This window comes from Gallus gallus, chromosome 6, assembly GCF_016699485.2.
Source record: "Gallus gallus isolate bGalGal1 chromosome 6, bGalGal1.mat.broiler.GRCg7b, whole genome shotgun sequence".
In the NCBI taxonomy this organism is placed as follows: domain Eukaryota; kingdom Metazoa; phylum Chordata; class Aves; order Galliformes; family Phasianidae; genus Gallus; species Gallus gallus.
Window position 1 is genome coordinate 3,621,890 of NC_052537.1, and position 26,757 is coordinate 3,648,646.

At 40.0% G+C, this 26,757-nt stretch overlaps 1 protein-coding gene across 1 annotated transcript in view; it reads right to left on the minus strand.

Annotated features, from left to right (window-relative positions):
- Nucleotides 1-212: 212 nt before the first annotated feature.
- Nucleotides 213-26,757, minus strand: part of CHAT (choline O-acetyltransferase) — a 37,144-nt gene continuing 10,599 nt past the window's right edge. The window contains exons 6-15 of the mRNA NM_204610.2: nt 24,106-24,286; nt 22,975-23,152; nt 16,561-16,730; nt 15,780-15,880; nt 15,466-15,594; nt 14,221-14,343; nt 12,602-12,743; nt 9,466-9,528; nt 5,465-5,602; nt 213-3,655 (exon numbers count right to left, since the gene is read on the minus strand). Coding sequence (NP_989941.2) covers nt 3,386-3,655; nt 5,465-5,602; nt 9,466-9,528; nt 12,602-12,743; nt 14,221-14,343; nt 15,466-15,594; nt 15,780-15,880; nt 16,561-16,730; nt 22,975-23,152; nt 24,106-24,286 — 1,495 coding nt within the window. The 3' untranslated portion in view covers nt 213-3,385. The remainder of the gene's footprint in view (nt 3,656-5,464; nt 5,603-9,465; nt 9,529-12,601; nt 12,744-14,220; nt 14,344-15,465; nt 15,595-15,779; nt 15,881-16,560; nt 16,731-22,974; nt 23,153-24,105; nt 24,287-26,757) is intronic.

The window sequence follows — 26,757 nt, forward strand, 5'->3', positions numbered from 1 at the left end:
AGTGGCTGCCCCTTTGAAAACTGTGTCATGGCTGTGGATCCGGGATCCCCACAAGGCAGCGCGCTGTTACCCTGCGCTGGGTGCGAGCACTGAGGTGTCTGAGACAGCACTATCTTTTTGCTGTTCTGCCTGTGATGTGGAGCCTTTGTGAGATTGTGTGAGTTCATTTCAGGCTGAGAACCCTTTTAATGGAGACACGGAGAGGCCACGAGCTCGTTCCGATGGCTTTATTGGCAGCGCAATGAGCTGAAGTAGTGTTTACCAGCATTTACTTCACATCAGGTATGTATATATGTTTTCATATAGATACACATAAACATGTTTCCATAGAGCACTGGACTACTGAACCAAATGAGCTGTAAGTAAACACGTTTGTCATAAATCTATACTATCTTATAAAAATAAAAGTATCACTAAAATATTTCTGAGTCTTCTGTCACCCACGCTGCAGTCCAGGCACGCAGCCACAGCCCTGCTCCAGCCACAGGCAGCAGGCTTTCACACCCTTAACAATATCAGTTTTGAAATCAGGTTTATTTTGCCTTACCACACAAACAAGTTTTATATAAGCACCTAAGAAAGCTACCTATTTCCTGAAGTCCTTAATAAATGCAGTGCAACATGGGCTGATAAAACATAGGTGTAGGGGATTCTGTTAGCTGAGAAGGAGCACAGCCACCATGAAGATCGTGCTGGCAAACTGGGAGTGCCCTGGGCTGTGAATTTTACCCATTTTAACCTTATGCAAGACTGTCCAGTCTAAGTGTACCTGGAGCTGAGCCTGAGGTTTCCTAAACAGGATAAGGTACTTTGCAGATACTGCAAGGGCTCAGCACATGCCATAAACATATTCCACTGGAGAGGCTGTCTGCTGAAGCATTCCAGGCATTCAGACTGGTCAGTGTGAGCCTGAGGTACCGCTCAAAAAATAGGAAGCATGGTTCGTCACTGGTTTCTTTCTCAAGTAAGAATAAGATGTCAGTATTTTCCCCCACTGGTATTTTGTGATATCAGAAAATCCCAAACTCTTATTATGGCAGCTGTGGGCAAGTAAAGTGCTCTCAGTGATAAATCGGTATAAAGCTTCTGTAGTCTGAATTCCTGTGCGAACGTTCACTGATTGTGTGTTGGGTGCAGTGCCTGAGCTGCTGTTAGAACTCCAGCCAAAGGAAGTAAAACAAAACCACAGGTAGCATTTGCAAATAAATATCGGTACCTATCAAACCATACAAAATAAGATTATACATCTCATTAGAGTAAAATTAATAAATAATCAAGTACCAATTCACAGCATCGTATACCTGTAAAGCATGGCCATAATTGCAAACAGTTGTATGAAAAAAATCTTGAGGTTGTAGTGCCAAGTTTATGTTAAAAGAGCAGAATGTCTTTGTAGTGACCTAAGACAGAAGAGCAAAATTACTGGGAGTGTTTCAAAGTAATTTTCATAATCGTAGTACAGAAACAATTCAAAGTCATATTTTTGAATAGCATATTTGTTGGATGAATGTTTAGTTTTACTTTCATCTTTGTTGTTGTTGTTGGGAAGGGGGTGATATGACATATGAGTTTTAACTTTGGGGCAGCTTTTATGCCATAGTACTATTTACATAATCATCAGTCTTTGGCTTGAGTCATGTCAGTGGAGTAATGAAATACACATATTTTTAAATGAACACACTAACTTAAAAAAACCCCTATCACTGTAAATCAACGTGGTTGATTTGCTTCACCATAGCTGACTTGCTCTGATTGATTATTAGGCCCACTGTGCTTTGGCATATGGCATGGATAGCCTTTATCCAGCAGAATGCTTAATTGAATGAATATGACTAAAAAGAAGCAATAAAATAAGCACGGACAGACATAATCTACTGGGTCAGTATCTAGAGTTCTTAGACAGAAGTACATCTGTGCTTCTTGTTTATTACAGTGCATCTATTTCTCTGCTTTCAGACCTGTGAGCACTTAAGCATGTGATCGCTCTGTCTACAGAGGAGAAGAAAAGGTGTCCATTTGTCCACCATCAGGTCCCTGGCCAGCCTCCTAACTAAGGATGGGTACTCAGTTATTAAGTGTCTTCAGTCAGTCACTAAATTATATTCTCATGATTCCAACTGAATGCTGCTAAGCAAGGCAACATATTTCAGCTTGGGACAAGGTATGTGAAAATACCAGTCCTTGGAAGGCTTGTAGGAAATGAGAGAAATAATGAGGAAAACCTCAGGGTAACACTCACAGAAAATGTGGTAATTACCAAGTATTCTATTACCCTTGCAACTGAATTTATTGTGTATTGCAGAAGGTGATACCCTGCATCTGATATTAAAATACAAAATATAAATCCCTCCCAAGTGGGATGATGCAAAGCTGATATGAGTACTAGTACTCTTAAACTGGTATTTATCGCTCTATCTTAGAGACTTCCTTATCTTGCAAGTTTGCCTCCTTGTTCTAGTTATTTATTGCTCTTTGATTTTTCTGTGGTTGCACACAGCTCTCCTGCTGGTCACACTGACAGAATTCATTCCTATGCAAACAGAAAGATTTAAATAGAATTGAATTGTACTTATGCTTTGTGCTTTGCTTCTCTGTCGGATTGGATTTTGCTCGCTGTCAGAAGGAAGTAATCATGTCAATTCATAATGGACAAAATTCTCCTAATTCTCCTTGATGGATCTTATCTCCAACACGCTGCTTTCAGGATGGCACTGTGCTTAAGGCCAGTGCAAACCAGAGTAAAGGCTAAACCATTCTGCAGCACTTCTAATTTAGGAGAACGTGCAGACCCTCACTGAACTTTACTGAGGTCTGTTGCTGTATTTAGAAACACACAGTGGCCACTATTAAAAATGATCTGCTTTTGTAATGTTGGAAATAGTAGGATATTAAATACTCCACATGCAAATTTCAAAATTTAGTGGCATCAGCTCGTTTTTTACAGTGCTCAGCATACCTGGCAGGGGGGAACTCTTTTATTTTTCCCCTACTTTTCATGTAGGCTTTGTGGGAATAGATGTAAATGTTTTAGAACTACTTTTAGGGGATATTCATTAATTGGTGTGCTTTAGCATTTCATTCATGCCATATACAAATTTCAGGGTTTTTTAGAAAATAAAGAGGCATAAGTCAATTATGGTTAGAAATGATACTACAATACGTACGCATATTCCTGCCTTTTCCATTGCAGTCAGTGAGACCAAACCTTCTTGCTGATCCTCAAGCATGAAATGTAAGATTTCACATCTATAAATGTTAGCAACAGTGTAAAAGACATGGCATTTTTGTTCTACGCTAATATATCACTAGCACTATCTTGCCTTTGAACAACTATGTCGTTTTTTACTTCTTACGGTGGATTCAGGGTAATAATTCCCAGAGCCTCTCAGAGTTTGTGGTCACTCCGCAACTGTGTGGCTTCCTCTTGTTTAGCAAGTGACTTTGCTGTAGAAGAGCTGCATTTGTTGCACAGGTCTCTGATTTCTAGGAGACTTTCTTCCACGGCTTTGGCAAGCATGTCTGAAGACGTTTCTTTACAGTCTTTAAAGCTTGAAATGCAGAATAATATGTGTTCTGGCTGAGGATTATAACATGCCCCATAACCGTTGGGCACCACGGGCCCATAGCAGCAGAACATTTCCATTGTTGTTGGAACCTGGTTGCAGGGAGAAGGAATGATTTCTTGTTAATCAGGGCACCTGACATCAGCTGCTTACCAATGAGGGAAAAGATAAACAAATGCTACAAATGCTTGAAACATAGCATTTGTGGTTGGCAACCCTGCACGTAGCAGGGGGTTGAAACTAGATGACTATTGTGGTCCTTTTCAACCCAGGCCACTCCATGATCCTATGATAGCGAATCCCTTTTGTAGAGCAGCAGTTGCTTCAGAAGTCTGGGGCTGATACTTGGAAGGTAAAGGCTGCTCTGTGATCTCAGTATGGAATTTGGCTGCTCTGTTTGTCTTCTGGTGTTTAAAAACTGGCATTGTTTGAAGGGGAGATTATAATACACTTTTATTTGCTGTAGGTCTTTAACAGCTAGAAGCTATGTTTCTGACAGGTGTGGAATTTCTAAGGCTGTATGCAATTTGGATCCAGATTAAGATTCATAGAACTTCTCTAAGATTTTCATTTTCTTAAGGTTATCTTGAGGTTATGTTAAACTTGTAGCATGAAGAGTGTAATTGATTATAGGAAGTAGTATCATCCATCTCAATATTAATTTACATTCTAATTCTAATCTTCATTAAAAGTGATGCAGAATAAAAGCATATTTTAATGCATCTGGGTGCTATATTTCTATTACTCCTCAATTTAATCATGGCATAATACAAGAATGAAACTCTTTCTACTAGAGAAAATAAAAGATGTGATAGAAATCTATGCTTCAGACTTTGTGTACGCGGGCCTTCACAAATGACATTTGGCTTTTTAATGGTGTAGAACAAGCCATTAGTCCTGCTAATAGAGCCGTAGAATTGTCAGATAAATTTGCAGTGCAACAGCCGAAGGCCATAAAGCTATTCAGAAACACTCTTTGCTCACGGATAGTTTCTTGGAGAATTTATGTAGTAGTGTGTTGGTTACATTCACTCATGTCTCAAGCCTGCAAACATTATGACAAGATCAAATTACTTATTAAGGTTTTATGCTGCAGCATGATATTGTAAGTCTTTTTTTGTTGCACACATCCAATCTATGCGCTTGGGTTTGTGTTTCAGTAAATGAATTCTTATACAGATTTCTTCTTTCATTAGGACTGCTGTTTTATGCAATGACACATTTAATTTCTAGGATGTATGCAACAAAGGATGTTTCCTTATTCAGAACATTAAATATTAGCAGTGTTTGCTCTTAAAGTATCTTAGTGTAGTGGCACATAACTGTAAATCCATAAACATCTAAAATGTCTGTAAATCTACGATGCATATCTGTGCAGTTTGCAGTCTTGTATGAAATAACTGAAGGCTCTTCAAGATTTCAAACATGGCTCCTTTCAAGAATAAAATGTCCCCATAGCGTTTGGCTTTTCTTTCTCAGAGTGGCAGCCTGTCTGGCTCGGGGTTGTACTGCCCCTGGCATAAAGAATTCCCACTACAGTTGGCACCTTAGGGGAAGGAAGAAAAGAAAGGGAATGGGAAGACCTGTAGCTTGGAAAGTGTAGAAATACCAAGCCCTTGTATGTATTTTACTGAATTTGTGTGTGTGTGTGTGTGTCTGTTTCCAGAATTTCCAGGTAGGCCGTTGTGATGTTGCAAGGGAAGTGATAGCTCAGTAAATACTAACTGAAGTTAATTGTGAAAAATGGGCCAAAACTGGACTAAAAATCTGAAGAATTTTGCAGACTTCTTGATGGTACCAACTATTCTTTTCCCCAGTCTATCATTTTCATTGTGAGACTGATTTTGGCAGAACACAGATCAGTTACTCTTTGCTTAGCAAGCAAATAGGGAAAAACTCACCTGGCTGGTTGAGAGGATGAATCTATTGCTTGTCAAATAGGTCTCATCTGTAAAGATCTCCGGCAGTTCCTTGAAGTGTTCTCGTGCCACCTCTCTCAGCCCTAGTAGGTGATTGTCTATTGCCATTCCAGTAATAGCCTGTGTACGACATGATAGACACCAGCGTTCAGCTGAGTATGGAGGTGCGTTCCTGGCTGTTGCTGTCTTGTCTTCTGATTGATGAACTTAGTTTGGGTGATGTAATGCCTATAATGTTCAGATATTACTTGGAGTGTATATGTTGATGCTCAGTAACTAGGTGTTCATGTGGTGCTTTGAAGTTGTGAAAATTAGAAAGGGGATGATCTTAAGATATAATATATGCTGATGTTATCTGGAGTTCTAGATGCTCATCGTTTCTCAGAATGGAATATCATGGAGTGGACTTTCAAAGTTGCTGGAGGGAAGGAGACAACAGAAATCTCCAGGTGTTTTAGAATTGGCTGTGCATCACTTGGGTTATATTTCAAAGAAGAAAGCTCCACTTCCAAATGAGAACAAGACAATCTTTTGATGCCTTGCAGCATGGATCTCAGTCTAGAAGTATATGTCATTCAATGAAAGTAGATCCAAAGATCTAGTAGGTGTCTACTACCAGATTTACTAGGAACTACTTAAATTGGAAGGGACATCTGGAATCCTTTTTTTTCTGCTATACCTCAGCATATGGCCGATATGAAAGGATCCCATTTCAAGTACAGAATGGTTAGATCTAGCAGTGTTCTATCACAGTGTACTAGCATCTCCCACCACTTGAGGATTAGGATTAGGGATGCAGATGTCTTCTATATTTAACTGACTGTCCAAGCATTCCAATTCCCTTTCCCCTGGGGTTTCATTGCAGAGCTGAATTATCTCGGGGGCAGACCTTATTTTTGGCCTTTGTTAAAATGAGACAACTGAAAACAACAGATGTGGAACAGCACAGGGGGCACGCTGGTGGCTAACTCTCGAGAACTAACCACTCTGAGCCTGAAGTAAGATTCTCCCCTGGGAGCTTGTTGTGCTTTGGTTTCTCTGCTTTATCCAGCTATCTAGCACTATAGATTTAGAGAATTCGATTAGCTTTAAGGTTTTTTTGCTTGCTAGAAAATGTGACTGAAGAGGCTAGCAGGATCACAAGTCAGTAGAGGAAGTGGACAAACAAATAGTCAAACAGTACATTTCCAGGAATTTGTTTCTTTAGAAAACCAAGTCAAAACTTTGGCATCTGAAGAACAGCATTCAGCTGCTCCAACCAGGCAGGGTTGCCTCAGATGTTCATTCAGTTTGGGCTTATTCTTGTTGGTGAGGGCACTGAATGTAAGGACAGAGCTTTAGTTCATTCCTAGGTGGGAGGCTGATGGACAGGAAGGAAATGCATAGCAAGGTATGTTGTGCTATACTGAGAGCAAAACGGATACCCCTATTACGTAGGTCCCTTGTAACAAGGGAAACAAGCAACCTGAGAGAGAAGGTAGGATTTAAAAGGGAACGTGAGCTTGTTTCCCCTCTTGAGGAGAGAATGAAAACAAAAATAACAAGCTTGTTCTTCCTCTTGAGAGGAGAATCATTTCAACCAGCAATAAATGCCCGAAGCGTGGGGCTGGGAATGCGTAATCTTGTTTGGTTTATTAAGAAGTAGGCACCCATTGGTAAAGGGGCCGTTCGTTCATCAGCCCAGATGGAGCAGGGATGCTGCAAAAAGTAGCATACATCAAGGCAGTGTTTATGTTGTTTTTCCTATAGAGGAAAACTGACTTGATAATCAAAGGAAATATTTTGCTATCACACAAGATTTATAAGGCTGTTAGCAATGACATTTTTGCAACATAGATCAATGTCATGTCTGAAGAGAGGCCGAGACAGGCTAACAAAATAAACCATGAGTCAACGCATTGGAAAAAACTATGCTAAATTGAATTTTAGAGCTCCGCATTTAAGATAGCAATGCTACTAGTAAGCCCTAACAAGGGGAAATAAAATCATTAAATTGCTTTTTGCTTTATGAAGTAGACTTTTTTGTTTTGTTTTTCTTAGGAGCTATTACGTTTCAGTCTGTTATACCCAATTTAGTCAGACCGTGGAAGCCTTGCCCCAGTTTAAAACGCATCAATTAAATTCTGCTTCTGACAAAGAAAGGGGAGCCTGGTGAAACACGTAGAAGTATTTTTAAATTTAAAGATAAATTTATTTTCTTACAGTGGTTTTTAGTATTTTCCTGTGAGCAATACTTGAGGCTGAATTTTATAACATTTTCTTGAACTGAAATGATTTGGAGGGAGGGTTTTGTAGGAAAAAGAAATATTTTTTTAAGCAGAAATGTACAGAAACTATTGGTTGTGACCTACAGTACCTTGTGTTCATGGTGCAATTATTCTGAGATCATTCAGGTGAGATAGTTAGCCTAAGGTAAGACTTGCTTCTGTTTTAGAGATAATGCTGAGTCTCAGCTTCAAAAATGCAGTCTCCTAGCATTGGAGCAAAAACTACTTTTCTTTTCAGCTTCTTTACTTTCACAATCCTGGGAAAAAGTCCTGCCTTACAGCAACATTTCACCTCTCCAGTGCTCTGAGTATACCTCTGGAAATTAATGATTTCTTGAACATTATGAGTATTTAATCAGCAATCAGCAATGTGGGTTTGTTAGGCAGTGATCGGAGGCAAAACCATGGGTAGAAAATTCACTTAACATAGCTGGTTATTAACATTTATTAATTTCATGAGTGGTTTGTCTGAGCTGTTGGTAGAGGAAGCCTGCACTTTGTCTTGGCACAGCGTGATTCAAAACATTACTTAGGCTGAATTGTCTCATTTTTAATCAGCAGAAAATGAGTTGTTTTTGATACTAAACTGATTTATTCAGTGGAAGGTTCTTTCTTTGGTTGGACACCGCATTCAGGTCTTTAAAAGAGAGCTTAGTCTAATTATTTCCTCATTGTTGATTATATCTATTATAAATTACAGTTTGGGTCTGCTTTCCGGTATGCAAGTCCATCTAATGAGCTGTGCTCCCAACTTCTGGTCACAGACTTGATCTAAGTGACTGCTTTTGTCAGCTGAGGATTGAGTCCCAGATAAGGCCCTCTCACCTCTAGGGAAGAGAAACCTAAGAAAATGCAGAGTCGGTTCTGGGGAGGGCAGGAAGCTTCCGATGTTTTACGGCTCTCATGAGCTTACATGTAATATTATAGCTTATGTGTCTGAGTACCTGTAAATTTGGAGGATCTAGATTTTGCAATGGCAGTTCTGTCTCTCACGTGTTACACAGCAGTGAAGTCAGTTGCTTTTAAGCCTTCCTTACTTTTTTGCCTGATAAGGTGTTCCACTGCTACTTCATCTTAGAATAGCCTATTGCCACTTGGCTATCGGTGTAGATAGTATTTCATAATGGTCACAAGGAACTTATAGAAAGGTTTATCTCATCTGAGTAGTGCTCTGTTTTGCAAATCCTTCAATACTTTTTTTTTTAAAAAAAAACAAAAACAACAAAATACCAACAATATAAACTCAGCAACAACAAAAAACCTTTGTTATATTTTGATTGCAATCTCTTTAAAGCCACTTTTGAGTTGTTACTTTGTACAATGCAAAGCTTAATGGAATTCTAATTCGTGGCTGAGACTCCTAACCATGACACTAATACAAATAATAAATGTTTCACAGATGCTCATTCCCCATGAATGGATACAGAGTGTTATGCTCCGTGAAAGTTCAAGATAAGTGAGATAATGCGCAGGAGTGGAGGTTTGCCACAACTTTTTCTGTAAAATTTCATTATTTTCCTTTCCAGGAGGTATTTTTTAAAGTAAGATTGGTCAAATATGGCTTTTTGGAGGGTGTCATGAGAGATTTTCCTGTGGCACGGTATTTTTGTATTTTGACATACGCATGTTTTCTGATGGAGTTAATGATTGTATCTTCATACTTCTGTTGGAAGGTAAGAAGTAGTTCTTAATCAGACACAGCAGTATTTTACTTACCAAAATAGTGTAATTAGTTTGAGCTGCAATTGCGTCCTTAAATCTCTGCATCTTCTCAGAATCCTGTTGGGGGAATTGAAATATATCTCTTATTGCCTACATTCTTAAAGAGATCATAACTTCTAGCAATTAACTGGCAACCAAGCAGCAAGCACTCTCAAATGCCCCTTGCTCCTTGCTCAGATGGAAGTATTCTTTAGAATTAAAAAGCCAGAAGGATTCACTGTCCTACTCAGTAACCATGTATGGTTGTGCAGGGGTTGAATGAGGTAATTGGTGGTCGTTTGTTTGAGGCCAGAGCAAGATTTGTGGTTCCTTTCCATGGATTTTGGGTGTGTAGATTATTACTAATTGAATTGCTGCATCTGAAGTAAGAAAATAATTGCTTAATGTAATTCACCGTTATCAGAACAGCCAGGCATCTTTTCCAAAATGCTTTATCTGGACAATGACAGCGATATTAATGAAAACCATTACTGATATTTTACTAGCTGGTAAATAATAATAATAATAATAAAAAAATTTACTCCTCTGTGTGAAAAGGCATCTAGAATTTTTCAAGGCTGCTCTACCCTCCATAGATGCCTCAAATTTCAGATATAACAGGCTAGTACATTTTGAGTCCTGTCAGAAGTCAGGCTTTCATGCCAATAGGATGATCCTAAGAAATGCTGCCCTGCTGTACATTAAGGGCAGAAAATGCAACACCGGGAGACCCTGAAACAGCCAAAAGAGGCTGGGTCTCCAGATGAACAGGGGGCCTTCAGCTCCTATGGACAATAAATGGTCTTTGTAACAAGGAATTCATTTTAGTAGCAATTCAAGGCCACCATCAGGGACCGTCAAATACAGAGTCTGATATTTCTCATAGGGCTAGAGCCAGGCCTTAGCTCCTTTATACAGATTAAATTACCACATGCAGACTTTAAATCTGATTAATTTACAGCTAGTCCAGCAATCTCTGCAGTGTCAGATGCTGCCTCTTTTACAGCATGTGTCAAAAGCATGAGATATTTCTTCTGCTAGAGAATCAATCTGACTTGATCAATCTTTGGTGACTGTTCAAGCTATCACTTGAAGATAATTTTTATTAGTATTGGATAGAAAAATATTTTTATCTTGATTTGGATTAATGGCTATTAGCAAACAATATTCTGAGGAGTCCAAGGCTCCTTAAGCCAAGTGATGCATCTCTTTATCCAAAAAAATACCAGAATTAACCCCATCACATCCAGAGGCATTCTGCAGATCTAAAGAAATCATCTCAAAATAGTTAAGTGAATTTTGTTCCCATTGGTTCTATGATCATCACATATACGTGTTTTGGATGGAGAGACACTAAAATCAAAACAAAGATTTCTGTATTCTTTAAGTTTGTGGGAAAGAACAGCCAGCTTAAATGCCCTTTGCATCTCTCAATACACAAGGAGTCAATGGATTGGTTTGCCTTATACTTGTAGGTTTTTTCAGGAGAAACAAAGCGTTATTCTCCCTATTTGTTACTGCTAAAGCATGAAATATAAAGACTTAGAGGGTAAGATTGAGCTCCTAGACTAGCTTGACATTTTTCTGCTTGTTTGTTTGAAACAGTACAGCTCAGGATGCTATCAAACGTTGGCACAGTCTTAACTTTGAGTGGTAAAACAATGGGAAATGCTGAAGCTTTGGGAGGACCGCACAAGTCGTTAAGTTTTGGACCAAGGAGGTTGGAAAGAGATTATTGGAGAGAATATGGATCTGGAAAAAACATACCAGGAGCAGACTGGCTCCTTCTAGGAGTGCAGGCATGTGTGCTCGGGTTGCAGCTGGGCACCCGAATGTGGAGGGAAAAGTGTTTAAAATTGGCAGCAGCTTCTGATGGAATACCAGAAAGAGCCGTGCTGTGGGCAGTCAGACAGGACGCTGATAACAAATCAGCCTTTTCTTGCCTATTACATGGTGGTCACTATTATGTGTGGTAGCATGGTCACATTCTGCCCCGAATTACTCACTCAGCAGAGGAAATTACCTCTGCTTTCCTTTGAGCCATTGTTATAACATGGGAACTGTTCGAGTCGCCTTCATCAAGAACTAAATTCTAGATGTGGTAACCAGAAGGAGATCAAAAAAGCCATAGAACGGTGACTACTTCTCTGAACAATTTCTCCCCTCATTCTCTGGGGTGTTAGATCTTGGTTTACATTGTCTCAGTCATTTATGCTTAATCTACAGTCCAGCAATATTTCTACCAATGCTATGCTAGATAATGCAGAACAGCTAGATTGGTTTTGCTCTGCAAAATAGTTTATGCTGTGACTGCCTGTTGCATCCAAACAGCCACCTGGAAATTCCCTGTGCAGCACTGAAGTGCAATGAGTGGAAGTGGCACACAGTGAGATGTTGAGGGAGGCTCTGCAGGGATGATGGGCACAGAGCTGTTCATGCAGCTATAGTTTCAGCTCTGTCAGCTGCACCTCTTTGCACAGCCATCTAACATACATTGTACTCACGCTCCTGGCAAACAGATGGTAGCATCTCAAAGAAAGGTAACAATTTTTATTTTTGCAGAGTGATGTTAGGACAGTTTGGAGCGTTGATTTATTACACGTTTTCATCATGAAAGCTTTTCCATCATGAGAGTTCAGCCCTCGTGGAGATTGCAGAAAACTAAGTGTATGTGGCAGAAACGTGCCTTTAGAATCAAAATGATGAGCCATGACATACCCACTGAAATGCAAACATATGAATTATGCCACATCACACATTGTGACCTGCCACCAGGATATCCGCTGCTTCGGGGGAGCTGCCAGGCATTTCTCCTGGAGTAGCAGTATAATGGCCATGAAGTTTCCATGTTCAGCCTAGATATTTGGATCTGGTGATCATTTGGACGGCAATATTAAGTCTAATATCAGATATTTTGTTTGTTTCAATGTTGTGTCTAGGCCTTTGACTCCTTTGTATGCCCAAGTAAATGAATAAATATTCAGATTAACAGTCAGTTTGCAGAAAGAGCAAAATCCTGTGAGACCTGTTGCTCTGTGCTCTGCCTTTATGCACTTAGTTAGCAGTTAAAAAGTGAGAGATTGGGAATCATGAATGTATTTACTTGCTTAGGGTTTTGTTAGGAAAAACAGAAGGAGTCAGACCAACGTACCGACAGAGCTGGCTTGTCATCAATCATTGCTTTCACAAAAGCAAACGCTTCCGCCGTAGCAGACCTAATGTTGTCAACTCTGCCCTCATCAAATCGGCGTATGGAAGCACTTTCATAGGTAGGGACAAGTCTCCTGTGGCACCTGGGAGAACAGAGCAAAAAATAAATAAATCCAAAGAATAATTATTTTCAAAGCATCATAAAGGCTAAAAGAAATACAGGCTTGGTAAATTTTATTGTTACAGGTATGATTTACTATTTCATATAGTATTCATTTTAATGCTGATAGAATTGTATAAGAAACTTAAAAGATGAATGCTCACTCCTCTCTGATATGAGGAGCTGCACACAGCTGTTCATATTTTAGTTATGCATTGCCAGTAAAAAAAAATGACTTGCTGTGTGAAAGCAAGGCTAGTAAAACTAAAATCTATGGAAAGATCTCAAGGAATGCCTTATTTGTACTGCATCATAAAATAATTGTCTAATTAATCACCTCCAGGAGTGAAATATGCTTTATTTACAAACTCTGTGCAACAGTGAGGAAAGCAATAGGAGGAAAAGCATGTTTTTTGAGACTGAGCTGGAATGGAAGAGCACGGGTTGTTGTTTAATTTGGAACCAGGTATGGGGCTACCATGCCTTGCTTCAGGAGACCTACTGTGCTTTACCTACGTTTTGTTGCGTTGGGAGTTTCAGTTATAAGACAACACTCTCCCAAGGTTTTCTTGTTGTTGCTGCTGTTCTCCCTTTCACTTCTAAATACGTGAAATTTAAATTATAGCTCAGATCCCGATGAAAATCTTGGACCAGGCCATTGCTGGAGTTTGGTTATGGAATACAGAAAACGGGTGTTTAACGAATGTTTATAGATACACAAAATGTGTTAGGCATCTGTTCGTTCTGGCAAGGTAAAGACCGCTTCAGGATTTAATTTGACATGATAAATAATTATTTGTGTAATAGGCTGTTCTGCAGGAAACCATGCAACCAATCTCTAGCCTGGAGCGTTAGCTGTTCTGACAATGTGGAAAGCAGCTTTTAACTTGGATGATACCATGGAAATTAGAGGACATTATCAAATCTTGGGATGCCTCTGGAGAAGGAAGTAGAAGTAGTTACTGCTCTGTGTAGGAACTCTGATCTGAAATCCTGTTGTAGTGTTTTTTTTCCCTGTGGACATTTAACCCCTTGCATATATATGCAGTGAGCTGTGAGTTCTTGCCACGGCTCCTTCCAAGCTACTCGCAATGGCGAGGGAGTGGTTCTAACACAGGGACTTAGACTGCATTCCTGCTTCTGTCTGCCCATCCCTGCTACATCTCCTCACCTCTTTCTCTGTGCCAAGCCCAGGACTACTGTGGGGATGTTGATGGAGAGGTGGGAAGACAGGGATGGGACAGCAGAGTAAGGAGCATGAAATGGAATGAAAGAAAGGAGAACTGCATGGTAATTTCTATTTTACCATTGTTAGACAAGATTATTCATTTCCATGCAGGAGGCTTTTTTTTTGGGGGGGGGGGGGGGCGGGGGCGGGGGCAGGGCACTGCTGAGAAAACAGTGGACACTGCATAAACAACTGCAGGTTCTCTTGTTCTTATGGTTTGAATTAACCTTACCTGTAAAATGCAAGCTGCAGTGCTACTTGAATGTAGGCATCTGGGCTGGTCTTCTGTTTCTTAATAAATTCCTTTCCATAGTTCACAAACTTGTAGGCAATAAAGTCCAGATTTTTTACTATCCTGGAAAACAAGCAGAGGCAGTTAATGGAGGGAGGTGCAAGACTCTCATGTTCCATTTCACACTGTAAATAAAGCCTGGAGAACAGTTCCTGCTGTACTCACAGAGGTGAGAGGGCAGTCCTGGCCTTTGGTAACTTGTTCCTAGTAGCCACAGTTATTCATATAGTTTCTAGATGGGGCTTGTAATCTGCAGCCTTAATGTGAATTGTGGTGCTCAAGTCCTTTTTCTTCATGTTTTAAATGGTTTTGAACTAAGACAGGGAGGTTTAGGTTAGATATTAGCAGAAATTTTTTCACCCAGAGGGTGGTGATGCACTGAACAGGTTGCCCAAGGAGGCTGTGGATGCCCCATCCCTGGAGGCATTCAAGGCCAGGCTGGATGTGGCTCTGGGCAGCCCAGTTTGCTGGTTGGCAACCCTGCACATAGCAGGGGGTTGGAACTAAATCATCATTGCGGTCCTTTTCAACCCAGGCCGTTCTATGATTTTTATGTCTGCTCTTCTAGGTTAATTCTCTACAGGGACTCCATTTCAGCATGCAGACCTATGATCTAAATAATTTGAAAAAAATCTCTCCTTGCCCTCTTCCCCCTGCCCCAGATCATGCAAATCTCTTACAGTTTGGAAACACAATCAGAAGAATTAACCTTTGTAGGAGCAACACGTGTATTTGTTGGGTGTAAACAAATACCGTTATTGAATTCAAACGGCTTATTCAAATCAGTTGTAGTCTACTGTCCCATAAATATATTCCCATTTCCTTGGCCTCTATTTTAGTCACGTCAAACCCATAAAATACACCCATATAAGTAGACGACCCGTACCATTTGCATTCTGTGCAAATAGGACTCTTTTTTTTTTTTTTTTTTCCACCTTGGTGTTTATCTTTCCTAATATTTACGTGAGAGGGGAATGATGGTAGTGCAATTCCTGAATAGCATGAAGTAGCCTCAGCCTGTTAGGGTGCTGTCCTGGAAGGAGATGTTAGGTGTGTCTGCTAGGTATGTTTGGGAAGAGGAGGAGGGGCGAATGGATAGGGAGAGAAAATCCATTCTTGCACAAACCATGCTGGATAATTCCCAGCTTGCAGACATCACTGAAAAAAGTGAGGAATATGTGCTACCTCTGGAGTTTTTCTGCTGAGGATGCCAAGTGCGCCTGAATTTCAGGGGAACATTTCCATCTTAATCTCCGTGGAGCAGGAAGCTCGCTTACTGAATCGGCTCGGAGTAATTTCTTGGAGCTTTCTTTCCTATTAGTACATGAGAAAGAAAAGGCATTGAGGTCACAGTAATAGTCTGCTTGTCAAATGTCTGCTTTTTTAGTGGGTAAACTACTAGCAGGACTTAGTGGCTCTTTGCTCCAAGGGAAACTGCAGCTGTCAGAAACTTCCCAGGGCTACAGCAAGAACAGTACTTGTACTAAAAGGGGACTCACATGTGCTTGAGCAGGTGTTCGGTGCACTGCACCAGTACGATGCCGTCGAAAGGGGAATGTTCACACACAGTGCCGCAGACTCCATCTCTTCCTACCACAAACTGCAAGACATGTGGTGAATAAATCATGCTGGGGATAAGTTACCCACAGCAACCTAAAAGGTGAAGTTTTCAGGCAACCTAAAAAGTGATGTTGTCATTCTGTGGTTATCTTATTGCTCACATCAGGTACTTCCTTGACTTACAGATACTTATTGTGGGAGACTTTCTTGTCTTCTGAATGATGTTGTGCTGGATCCCTTTCATGTTGCTCCCATAAAAATGTGAATTTCAGTAAAATCCCTTGGAATCTGGAAATTGGATTTAGCATCTTCTTTATAGTAAAGAAAACCCCAGTTGCCAAAAACAAACAAACAAAAAAAAAACAGCCCAACAGCCTGAGGCTCTCCTCCATTTGAGAGCAGTGCAACTTTTTACCTGGGAATTATTCTAGAAACACACTTTATTAAAAGTGTCATATCAGATGAGCAAGCTTGTTCTTATTTGATAGATTTCTCATAGCTTGTTTTGCTACCCTTCTTCCTCTTTACTTTTTTTTTTATTGTGGTCCTTCCTTCATTTCTCTCTCACTTCCCTTTCCCTCTGCTCTCTGCACCAGCCCTGCCTTGGTGGGTGTTGACATCACTTCCAACTCTTTCCTATGTTCTTCAAAGTGTTCCCTTCCACAAGGACAACTGAAGGTCTTCACCATGTGCAATATCATAGTACTGTAAGGTTTTTACCTGCATGGGTTTGTCATACCAACGATTGGCACCATTTTTATGGTAGCCTCCTCCATGTAGCAGTTGCAACGCCATGTTTGTATCGTTGAGTTCAACCCCACTTGTACCGTCCAGGCACACCAGGCATATACATCGTTCAATCATGTCAAGAGAGTCGCGATTAGTAGAATCTAGGGATAAAAGAGTAAAACATTCACATATTCTTACCTGTGGTGCAGGACTGGCCAGGAACCTTGCTGCCTTGGGTGGTGTTAAAGATCTGACCCTGACTCTACCATGAGTTGGTGTCTGCAGAGCTCTGAACAGCAGAGTAACCTCAGTGCAAGGAAATATTTCATCAAGGTGTTCATTCGTGTGTTAACTCTTGCATGTTCCTGTGACCCTTTCATGTGATTCACTAATATTCACTTTCTTTTTCTCCCTCTAGTTTTCTGAATTTTTCATTTGCTGTAAGCAAACGAAAGTTACTTAATTTGTATATAACAGTGTCAGAGAGGAAGGGTTCAAAATGGAGAATTTCAGTGCTCATGCTATTGTTGCACTGTTCTGCAATGGAGCAGTAGGACCTATGTTGTTTTCATTCTCTTTTCAGGTTAAAACCTTTTTCAGGACAAGGAACAGTAGCGAATGCTGTTGTTGCATTAAAACTTTCTTCCCTTTCCTGTCACTGATCTTTTATTGTTGCAATGTAAATAATCCCTGGACCAAGTATGTTGCCATTATCACGTTGAAAAAGAAACATCCATCAATAAGGCTGTGAGATTTAGTTTTTGGACACAGTGCTGTTCAAATCACATGTTGCCACCTTGCACTTTCCCTCTATCACTTGAGTGCTTCTGAATAATATATAACTTTTCTAACTTCCCCTGTTTCTTTTTCTTGTCCTATCTCTGTTGCTTCTATGGGTAGAGTACAAAGATCAGCCCATTCCTCTTCGTTTGTGTTTGTGCGTATTATTTTTTTCTCAGTTCCTTTAACTCAAATATTATGAAAGTAATGGTTTGCAGTGCTTCTGAGTTTAAGGCCTAGGATTTACTTAATTCTGAGGACGTAATAGAGCTCTTAGTTGAAAGGATAAAAGTATGGAACCTATAACAAAGACTTGTTTTATTCAAAAGCACACAGCATTGTTAATTGCTGTTAGGTGGCTGTTAACAAGATCAAAGGAGAAAGGGCTTTTAAACATTGACTTAAGTTCCTTCAATTCTTAACAGATCAGCTTTCATCTGGTTGTGCCAGATTTTGGCGAAAATATTTGTTTGAGGATGTTTTAACTAAAGACGTGAATTCAAGTTGATGACGATTTCTTTCAAATTTGTGCTCAGTTCAGGAGATTGTTTTAGCTGAAACAATGGAAGAAGTATTTCAACAAAACTTGCATTTGAAATATGGAGCAATTTCAAAATGCATGTATTTTTAGGTTTTGCAAATATGGAAAGCATGTTTCAAAGCAAGAAAAAATGTACTTTTGGAAATGAGTAATGTTGGTTAGAGAGGAGCTGGAAAAAAAAAGCATGCTTGATATCCTCCAGGGTCAGATGCAGTACAGTGGAAAAAGAGCACAAGTGTGAGAAAAGGGATGATGAGAAGGAAAGATAAAGAGATAGCAGTGCTGTGAAGGAAGAAGAGGGCTGTGACCTCTTACAGGTTATGGAAAGATTATATCTGTTGTTGTAACTGATGGGACACGTGGGTTACTTGGGCTTTCTGCACCAGATGCTGGTGGTCTACGTCTCCCTACATCATGTAGAACACTGATGCCCCTGTGAATTGTCTTCAAAGGCATTCAGAAGACTGATGATGGATACTACGTCTCCCTGTGCTCGTGACCATAAACTTCTTTAATATATGACGCTTGCTGGGCTGAGAGTAATTGTATTTATTCCATTGTTGCTCTGAGTACACAAATGCAAAGGCTGAGAAGATCTGTATGAATGGAAGTTGCTCTGTATATCTTAGCTGCTGGTATTTGCGGACAGGCACTTCAAGGAAAATCTGAGTGGTGATTTACAAACTGCTCACAATTTGATCAGTGTCTCGCTTTCTGTTATCTGATGGCTTTATAGATATTGCATTGTAGCTGCTGCCCACACCTCACTGACAGATACAAAGCCCTTTTTCTGACATACAACTTCAGGGTAGCTTGATTCTGGGTATTAGAGTGAATAAAATTCAGGTCTGCTAAAAACAGGAAAGTACTGAAAAGATGTCCTTACAAGAAAAAAAACATGCTCAGAAAACTGATCAAACACAAACAAAATCATCACATAGAGCTGATGGTGAACTGCTCAAGAACTCAAGAACCATGACTTGGGATGCAAAATAAATACTTCAGAAAGAGTTGAATCCAAAGATCATAGAATCATAGAATAGCTTGAGTTGGAAGGGGCCAGAGTAACACCTGAACACCTGCAAGATGTTTCTTTTCCTTGCTTCTTTCTAATGCACGTAATTGACTTGGCCAATCAGCTTTTGCTTTGTTGGGGTTTTTATTTTAAAAAGAAAAAAAAAAAGAGAAGATCTGGATGGAATTCAGATGTGGTACGCATAATACTGCAGCCTCTATCTGTGTAAGAATTCACTTCCTCTGCTTTGAGGGTTGGGTTAGTTCTGCAGTCTGAATACAGTTAAAACACTCACTGTGTTTGTAAACCAACAATTGCTGGGATTATTAGGAGGGCTGTTTCAAAACTGTCTCCTATTTTTTTTCTATTGACCCATGACATCAGAGGTGGATGTAGGTGGGATGGCAGTAGAGGTTGAACCTTCCCACCAAGACTCCATTACCGTTTGTTGCTGTGTGACAGGTGGCAGCAGAGGGGCAGTCTGACAGAATGGCATCTGACATGGAAGTGTGTATGAAGCGAAGGTGTGGAATTGAATTCCTCCACGTGGAAAAAGATGACACTCATTGACATTCATCGATGCTTTCTAAACATTTACGGGGACCTAACAGGGGATGTGAGCACAGTGAGGTGGTGGGTTGGTTTGTTTCAGCAGTGGTAACTGTGACATGAAACACAAGTCACATTCTGGATAGTGATCAAATAGTGTTATTGTTCTCTTTGTTATTGTTTCTATGGAAATAAATAGGGGGCATTACTTTCAGAGCATATGTATGGAGAAAAAAGCCTGAAGATGAAACCCATACCACATTACAAGCTTAGACAGTGAAAAACAAATAACAAAACAAATAATATTTTAAAAAAATCTCATTTTGTTTTGCTTTCTGCACAGTGAAATTGCCTTGCAGAATTACTATCTGTGTAGACAACTTCTCAACTCTAAGTAACTAAGAAAGTAGCGTGGATTAACACTATGGTGAAAAATCACTGCTCTTTTTGGCACTGGATTTACTCTGTTGAATTCACTGACTCACAAAATTGAGTTCACTGACTGCAAGTCTGGTATTTGTTATAACAACTAGTAATTTTATTGTCTTGCTAGAAGTACACTGTAATCAAAGGATGAGTTATTTGATGTGAGTGCAAAGCAGTAAAAAGAGATAAAATGGTAGGTGTGAAATGGAAAGAGTGTCCTTGGTATATAAGTGAAAAGAAGATGCTTGTTGTCTTTTAACCCAGGCTCAACATGTGCAGTGAGTGGAAATCAGAAACAAGAAATGGACATGAGAACAAAAAAGAGCAGGCAGATGATAAAAGGAAAGTGTTTATGATCTAAAGAAAGCAAGGTTGCTTTTTTTTTAATGCTTTCATTTTCATTTTCTAAGGCTCTGACTACGGGTTTGTTGAAGCTGGTGATATTTCATTGGAATACTTCTGTGGAATTCATTGGTTACAACTTCAATGATGATTACTCTTTAACCACCAAAATAGGGCTTAGGTATTCTATCTTATGTATCTATTGATTAGAATACAAATCAATCTCTAGCGAGACCACAACTAACGGGAAATCCTCTGTTCTTCTTTAAAAATACATGAAATGAATTTCACAGAATGGCTTGAATCAAAGAACTGCTTGGGTTGTAAGAGACCTCAAGGATTATCAAGCTCCAACCCTCACTTCTGCCATGAATGAATCCCTGTGATTTAGGATTTTAGGATACGTAATGTTTTGTGAAGAAATTGGACACTGACTTCAGTTCCACGTTAATTCACCCTATTGATGATGTGTAGGCACTTCTGACCCTGAGGAAGTTTTCTCTGGTTAGAAAGAACATTTGGAAGAAAACTCTGAACCGTACAATCAATTTTTTCCTTTACATAATTGACAGTATCCTTATATCAAAACATTTAAATATTAAATTCAGCGGGAGAAGGAAAGAGGGGAGGTAATTCTGAGTTTCAGTGCTGGTTGTTCAAAATTATGACTATTATCTGTAAGGGCAGAAGATGCACTAATGCTTGCAGATAGAGGGGCTGGCTTTTACTTGGATAACACTTCCATGTGCCGTCAGCAGCTGGACTCTGCCAGGAAAATACATGCAAATCTGAAGTTGCACATGCAGTGGCAGGAACAGAATGATATGTGCACGTTTTTCAGCTTTTCAAGGAGTAAGAGATGTGGTCAAGTGCACCAATGGGGGCTGGTGTTTTTGAAGGTTCCTCTTCTAGCCTTGCCTAACATTCTAAGTTACTTGTGCAGCTCCCCTGTGATGTTGACTTAACCTCTCCATGTCTGCCATTCTGGGATACTCCTTTCAGATTTATTGGACCTTTTTATTATTTGGGAAGTACAACAAGCAAACCTTTTGCTGAACAGGCAGACAGAGAAGTGTGGAACTCCTGAGAGTGAGAGCTCTGCTAGCAGGGGGTTTGACAACAACAGCAGCTAAACTAAAGTTAGACAGGACCTGGTTGTGCAGAATTAATAGGCTTAAAAGAAAATGAGAATCTCAGAGAATCAAATTACTGCTAAGCATTTTGGAGGAATAATGTCCAGTGCCAATCCAAAGAGGTGAGATTCTTGGACACAAGTGCATTTAGCTCTGATGAATTATGTCAAACTTTGCAGCTCTGAATATCTAATTTCCCTATTCACAGAATGGGTCTCATCACTTTAACAAAGATTAGATAGAAGCTGCCTCTGACTCAACTGTCTAACAAGGTAATTTTTCTGAGCTTTCTTAATTGTGAGTGCACACGCACCAGAATTCATCAGCGCTAACATTCATGTGCGTAGGGAGTGACCTCCACTGTGAATTGCTCTGGCCTGGGAGCTTGTTATTTTACTAGGAAAGAAAAGTCATAATATTTTCTCCATTATTTTTCTTTAAGCTACCGTGATGCAAACTGACATTCAGCATGAGGAGAGCACTATGGGATATAAGATCTGTGGTTCCCACATGGATTTTAGGAAAGCCAGAGAATCTTCTGGTTTATGTATTCTGGTATCATTCATCAGTGAGAATTTTAATAACCTCTCACTATTTCTAGGCTTTGTAGCCTTACGGAAGGATTACTGTCATATTTAGCGTCTACTGTTAAGCTGTAACGTCTACTGTTAATCTATGAGTAGGTGTATATAGATCTATAGATAACATCATTGTTAAGAACAGGAAACTGAGAACAAGAAAAGAGAAGATATTCTTGAGATGGTAAGAAAAATATTTTGAGAATATTAGCGGCTCTCATGTATTCCAGGGCAGTGGTGAAATAGAAAAATTTCCAACAGCATTGCTAAACTGGGAATATAGATTTAAAATCTTTCACATGAGAAATGAATACCAAAGTCACCAAAAATAGCAAAAACACAGCATTTACGTCACTAGGCTTCGAGGTGAAATATATAATATGCAAAGCAATAGAAGTGACTGGTGTCATTGCTTATTTTAATGTTTCAAAGCCAAGCATTCAAAGTCCAGCATCCAGGACAGCTAAATGTTGCCTGCTGTTAGAAGAGAGAGGTAACTAGTCCTGGGTAATGACTGTTGTCACCTCTCTTAGATATTTACTTAAGAGCTGGGTAAATCAGTCTTGGTAGTCTCTATGTTTCTCCACTGACCAAAGAGAGCACACAGCTAGATTAAATAGATGCTCAACTTTTACATGCCTTTGTTAGAAAAGATAAAATATATTGAAGAGTTGCCAAAAGCTAAGAGGGTACATGATTCCTATTGGTACGTAATGGATATGAAGAAAGAGACAAATCACAAATTCAGATGTAATGCAATTTATGTGATGAAGAACAGAGAATGGAGCGAGCACTGTTTACATGGAGTAACACTTAAAAGTACACAGCCACAAGGTCAAACTGTATCTGCTGCTTTCCTTGTAACGTCCATCTGAATGATTACAAGTATTGAGATCCCCCCTGCCAGGAAAATTCAGCAGTGAGGCTGTACATTCAGTCTTATATTTGCTGTAAGGTTCACTCCCAGCAAAGAAAGGCAATGATGGTGAGGAGGAAGAGGGGCAAGAAGATGAAGAGAAAGCTGGGATTGCTGCTGCTAACCTTTCATAAGGATTGTCCTGGCCTCTGCCCACTCTGTTCTTCCATCAGTCGTCAGCAAGCCAATTGGAGGCAGCATTTCCTCTTCATTCTCTGCCATTTTGGCTATCTTTCGTAACTGAGTGAAAAGATCTCCCTCACTGAGACGACGGAAATTAATGACAACATCCAAAACAAAAAACTGCAAAAAAGAAGCCAGAAGAACAGTCACAGATGAGTTGGACCATTACTGGTCTGACATTTTGCCTTCACTGGGTGTCCTTGATGTGCTGAAGTCCTACCTAGAGACACAGGCCTGAGGACCACAGAGAACAAAAACATTACTTCTCAGCACTGCTGGGCCTTGACTACAGTGGCTGTAGGGGACTTGCACGATTGTATTGGATTCAAAACATTTGCTATATGAATAAACTAAAAGGCACCTGAGGAGATGAAACCACAAAGTACGTAAATAATTTGCATGATATTATTTGTTTAAAAAGATCCTAGAGAACTTCCTATTGAGGTGAAGAACAGGACTTCCTGGGAAAAAGGGGCTTGCTAAGATCCAGCCCTTTATTCAAAGGAGTCCTGCAGGCAATGTACGCTCCAGCACTATACATTGGTTGAGTTATATGGTACTCTCCCCAGGCAATGTACTCTGCAGCCAGAGGGGATTTACTGGTTGGGGCAGACTCACTCTAATGCTTTAGTATTTCTGCCTGCTCCTGTCTTAACTTCTGCAGGCATAGCTTAGTCCCCCCTGCATGGGCAGGTGGTATGTATGTCATGCATTGTGTGCCAAGACTTGACTGTCAGAAGAAGAGCATTTCCAACAAATGCATTCTAATAAGATTTTCTTCCTCCGTGATTTCTTCTCTGTTTAATAAACATTTTTGTTTGAGTGAGAAAGCAAATGAATTCTGCCACGTTCCTCTTTTCTGCATCACCGTGCTTGGAACATAATGTTGGCTAAGGACAAAAATGCTGCAGAAGCATTTTTTGGAAGTATTGACAGTGAGTCTTTGGTAAGAAGAGAGCTCATACGTAGCACGCTAATCGTGTTTCTGAACAGTAATTAGATTGAGCTCTTCTTGAGTGAATTTAAAGAAAGTAAGAAATATAGAAAGGTATTAAAATAGAACACCCATTTACCTGATTGTTACAAGCAACAATGATGTGCTCTGGTTCTGGCATTACACAGCTTTTCTGGGCCACAAGCGTGTCTTTGGTATGTCCTGGAAGACGATAGGAAGAAAAGAGTCCATAGTATTGCTTCATACAGAGAGGCTGACCAGACAGCTGTCCACGAGCAAAATCAACAGGTAAAGCATGGCTGGAGAGAGAAGGAGGAAAACAAAGCCAGAGAAAAAGAGAAGGGGAGGTGGGGGGGAAGGGAGGGAGAGAGAGAGACAGAAAGGAAAAGAAATCTAATCTGTCCTTTGTTCTGTTACAATTAGATCAGGTATAACACAAATTGAATAATAAAACGAGATTACAGTATAAGGGAAATAGATGAATTCCTATACCAAAGTTAAATACATCATTCCTGGCAACCTCATGCATACTCATTAAGCAGTTGCATTATCATCTAGTTGAAATGGAAAAAATAGCAGGTCAGGAGCAGCTTGGCAATGGAAGCATCCCAAGAAGGGACCCCGGAAACTTGCCCAGACAGAAGCCAGTAGCAACAGAATGGCTGGAAAAAGTAGCACCTTAAAAAGTAAAAGTACTGATGAAAGTCAGCACAAATGACAGCAGCCCTGCACTGAGCATGTGAGAGAAGGTGTCCCTTCAGCCCCCAGGTCCACACCTGGTGAACAGAAACGACTGGGGCAATGTAGAGGTCACATCTGTTTTCCAGAGAGCCTCAGTTATGTGCTAATCATTACTCACATCTATGGGGAAATAAATGCTGAAAAGCTATTCCCTTTTTAATGGAAAGTATGTGGAAACCACACTTCCTAAAAGGCTTCTTTAGTGGCTAGAAAAAAAGTGTTATCACAATTATGGTTATGGACTGTAAAATATTCCACTGACACTGCATCAAGAAATAATGGTGCTGCCACTCAGGAGAGGCTGCAGAAACCACAGGGGGAAGAGGATGTTGTGATGTAGAGGTTTTCCCTCAGCAAGAAGACAAAGCTTCAGGCCTGCCAGAGAGGGACCAGAGCAAAGCATTCAAGGCCAGGATGTGGATGTGTCTCTGGGCAGCCTGGTCTGCTGGTTGGCAACCCTGCACATGGGGGGGTGAAACTAGATGAGCATTTTGATCCTTTTCAACCCAGGCCATTCTATGATTTTATGAAAGCAGCGCATGAGGAGGGTTATGGTCAAGCAGCTAGTACAGTGTAACATCTCATGCTATTTTATCTCGTTTGACAGCCTTTTTAGAACTTTTGCAATTCTAAACCAGGGATATGCACTTCAGTTCCTGGCTGTCGAAGTCTCTTTATCAGTTCACTTCCTTGAACAGCTGCTTAATGTTTTTGTTTCTCATCAGAAAAATAGGTTTATTAGTGTTCCCCTTCTCCCACACTTTGTATAATGTATCAATCTCCTATTTGACGCGTTATTTAGCATGAGTACTGAAGAGTTTTAAAAAGCATCTATGATAATCAAAAATAGTGAATTAGCATGGTAGATTTAGATTAGACAATCTGTATTTGCAGCAGTTAAGAAAGGGATTATTGACGTTGACTAATGAGACTGAAAAATCTTATACTGATCGAGGAGATGTGTAAGATCTTGTGACTGTCTTATGGGAGCAAGTTAGGCTTGCTTTGAAATGCTTTATCCTGGCAATTGCATGGAATATCTGCACAGTTAAGATTAAACAACTGGGTTTGGGACTGTGCTTCTATGTGTAGGATGAACCAAGAGAAGCTAGCAGTAGACTCACTGGTGTAAGTCCTTAACGGTAAGAAGGAGCTAAAAATGTTACAGGTATGGTGTCCTCATAATCGTACAGGAGGGCTGATGAGCAACCCTTACTAACAACGTGATGATACTCTACTGAGGACTTAAATGATTATTGATCTAAGGGAAGCAAATCTGATCGCAGGAGTCTTTGGCTCTTGAGTAGTACGACCTGAATAATAAGAACGTAAATTATGCTTTGGTCGAGCAAAGTGGCTTCTTATCTCAGGCACTGTTATGTAAAGATGCAATGAAGTACATTAATATGCAGTAGTACCTCATCGCACATCAGAAGTGGTCTATGCGGTTCCATTGCATATCTTGGACAAGAGCACATCTTAAATAAGCACTTCTGCCAACTACTCAGAAAATATGGAAGACTTTTGAAGTGAAAAATCAAACAACCCTTTCTCCTTCTTCTTCTTCTTCTTTTTTTTTTTTTTTTTTGAATTCATAGAAGATAGGAGCTATGTTGTTTAAATATAGATGTCGTTTTAATCATCCAAATAAGCATTGGTTATAGAATATTACGCAGGCCTGTTGTATTTCCAGCTAGGAAAATGGTCCCTTCTCTGCTTACAGTGCAGTGCCTGCTGTACTTGGCTCTCTACTTCTTCTGCTCTTCAGGGGGCAGTGAACTTGGAACACACTAAGGGAGGCTGAAAAGGGTAACATGCTGTCATAAGCTCTCTGTGCTGTTGTGAGCTACATCATGACTTAAAATACAATGGATTTTCCTCCTGTGTTTATACACAGAAAGCATCAACAGAATATGGAACTCGTTTGTTTTTGTCGCCTACTGAAGCAAACAGTCTGTGGAGAGGCTTCCTTTTTCCAGTGAGATCTGTTATTTCTTTTATTTTTGAGCGTGATGAGGGGGGCTGATGT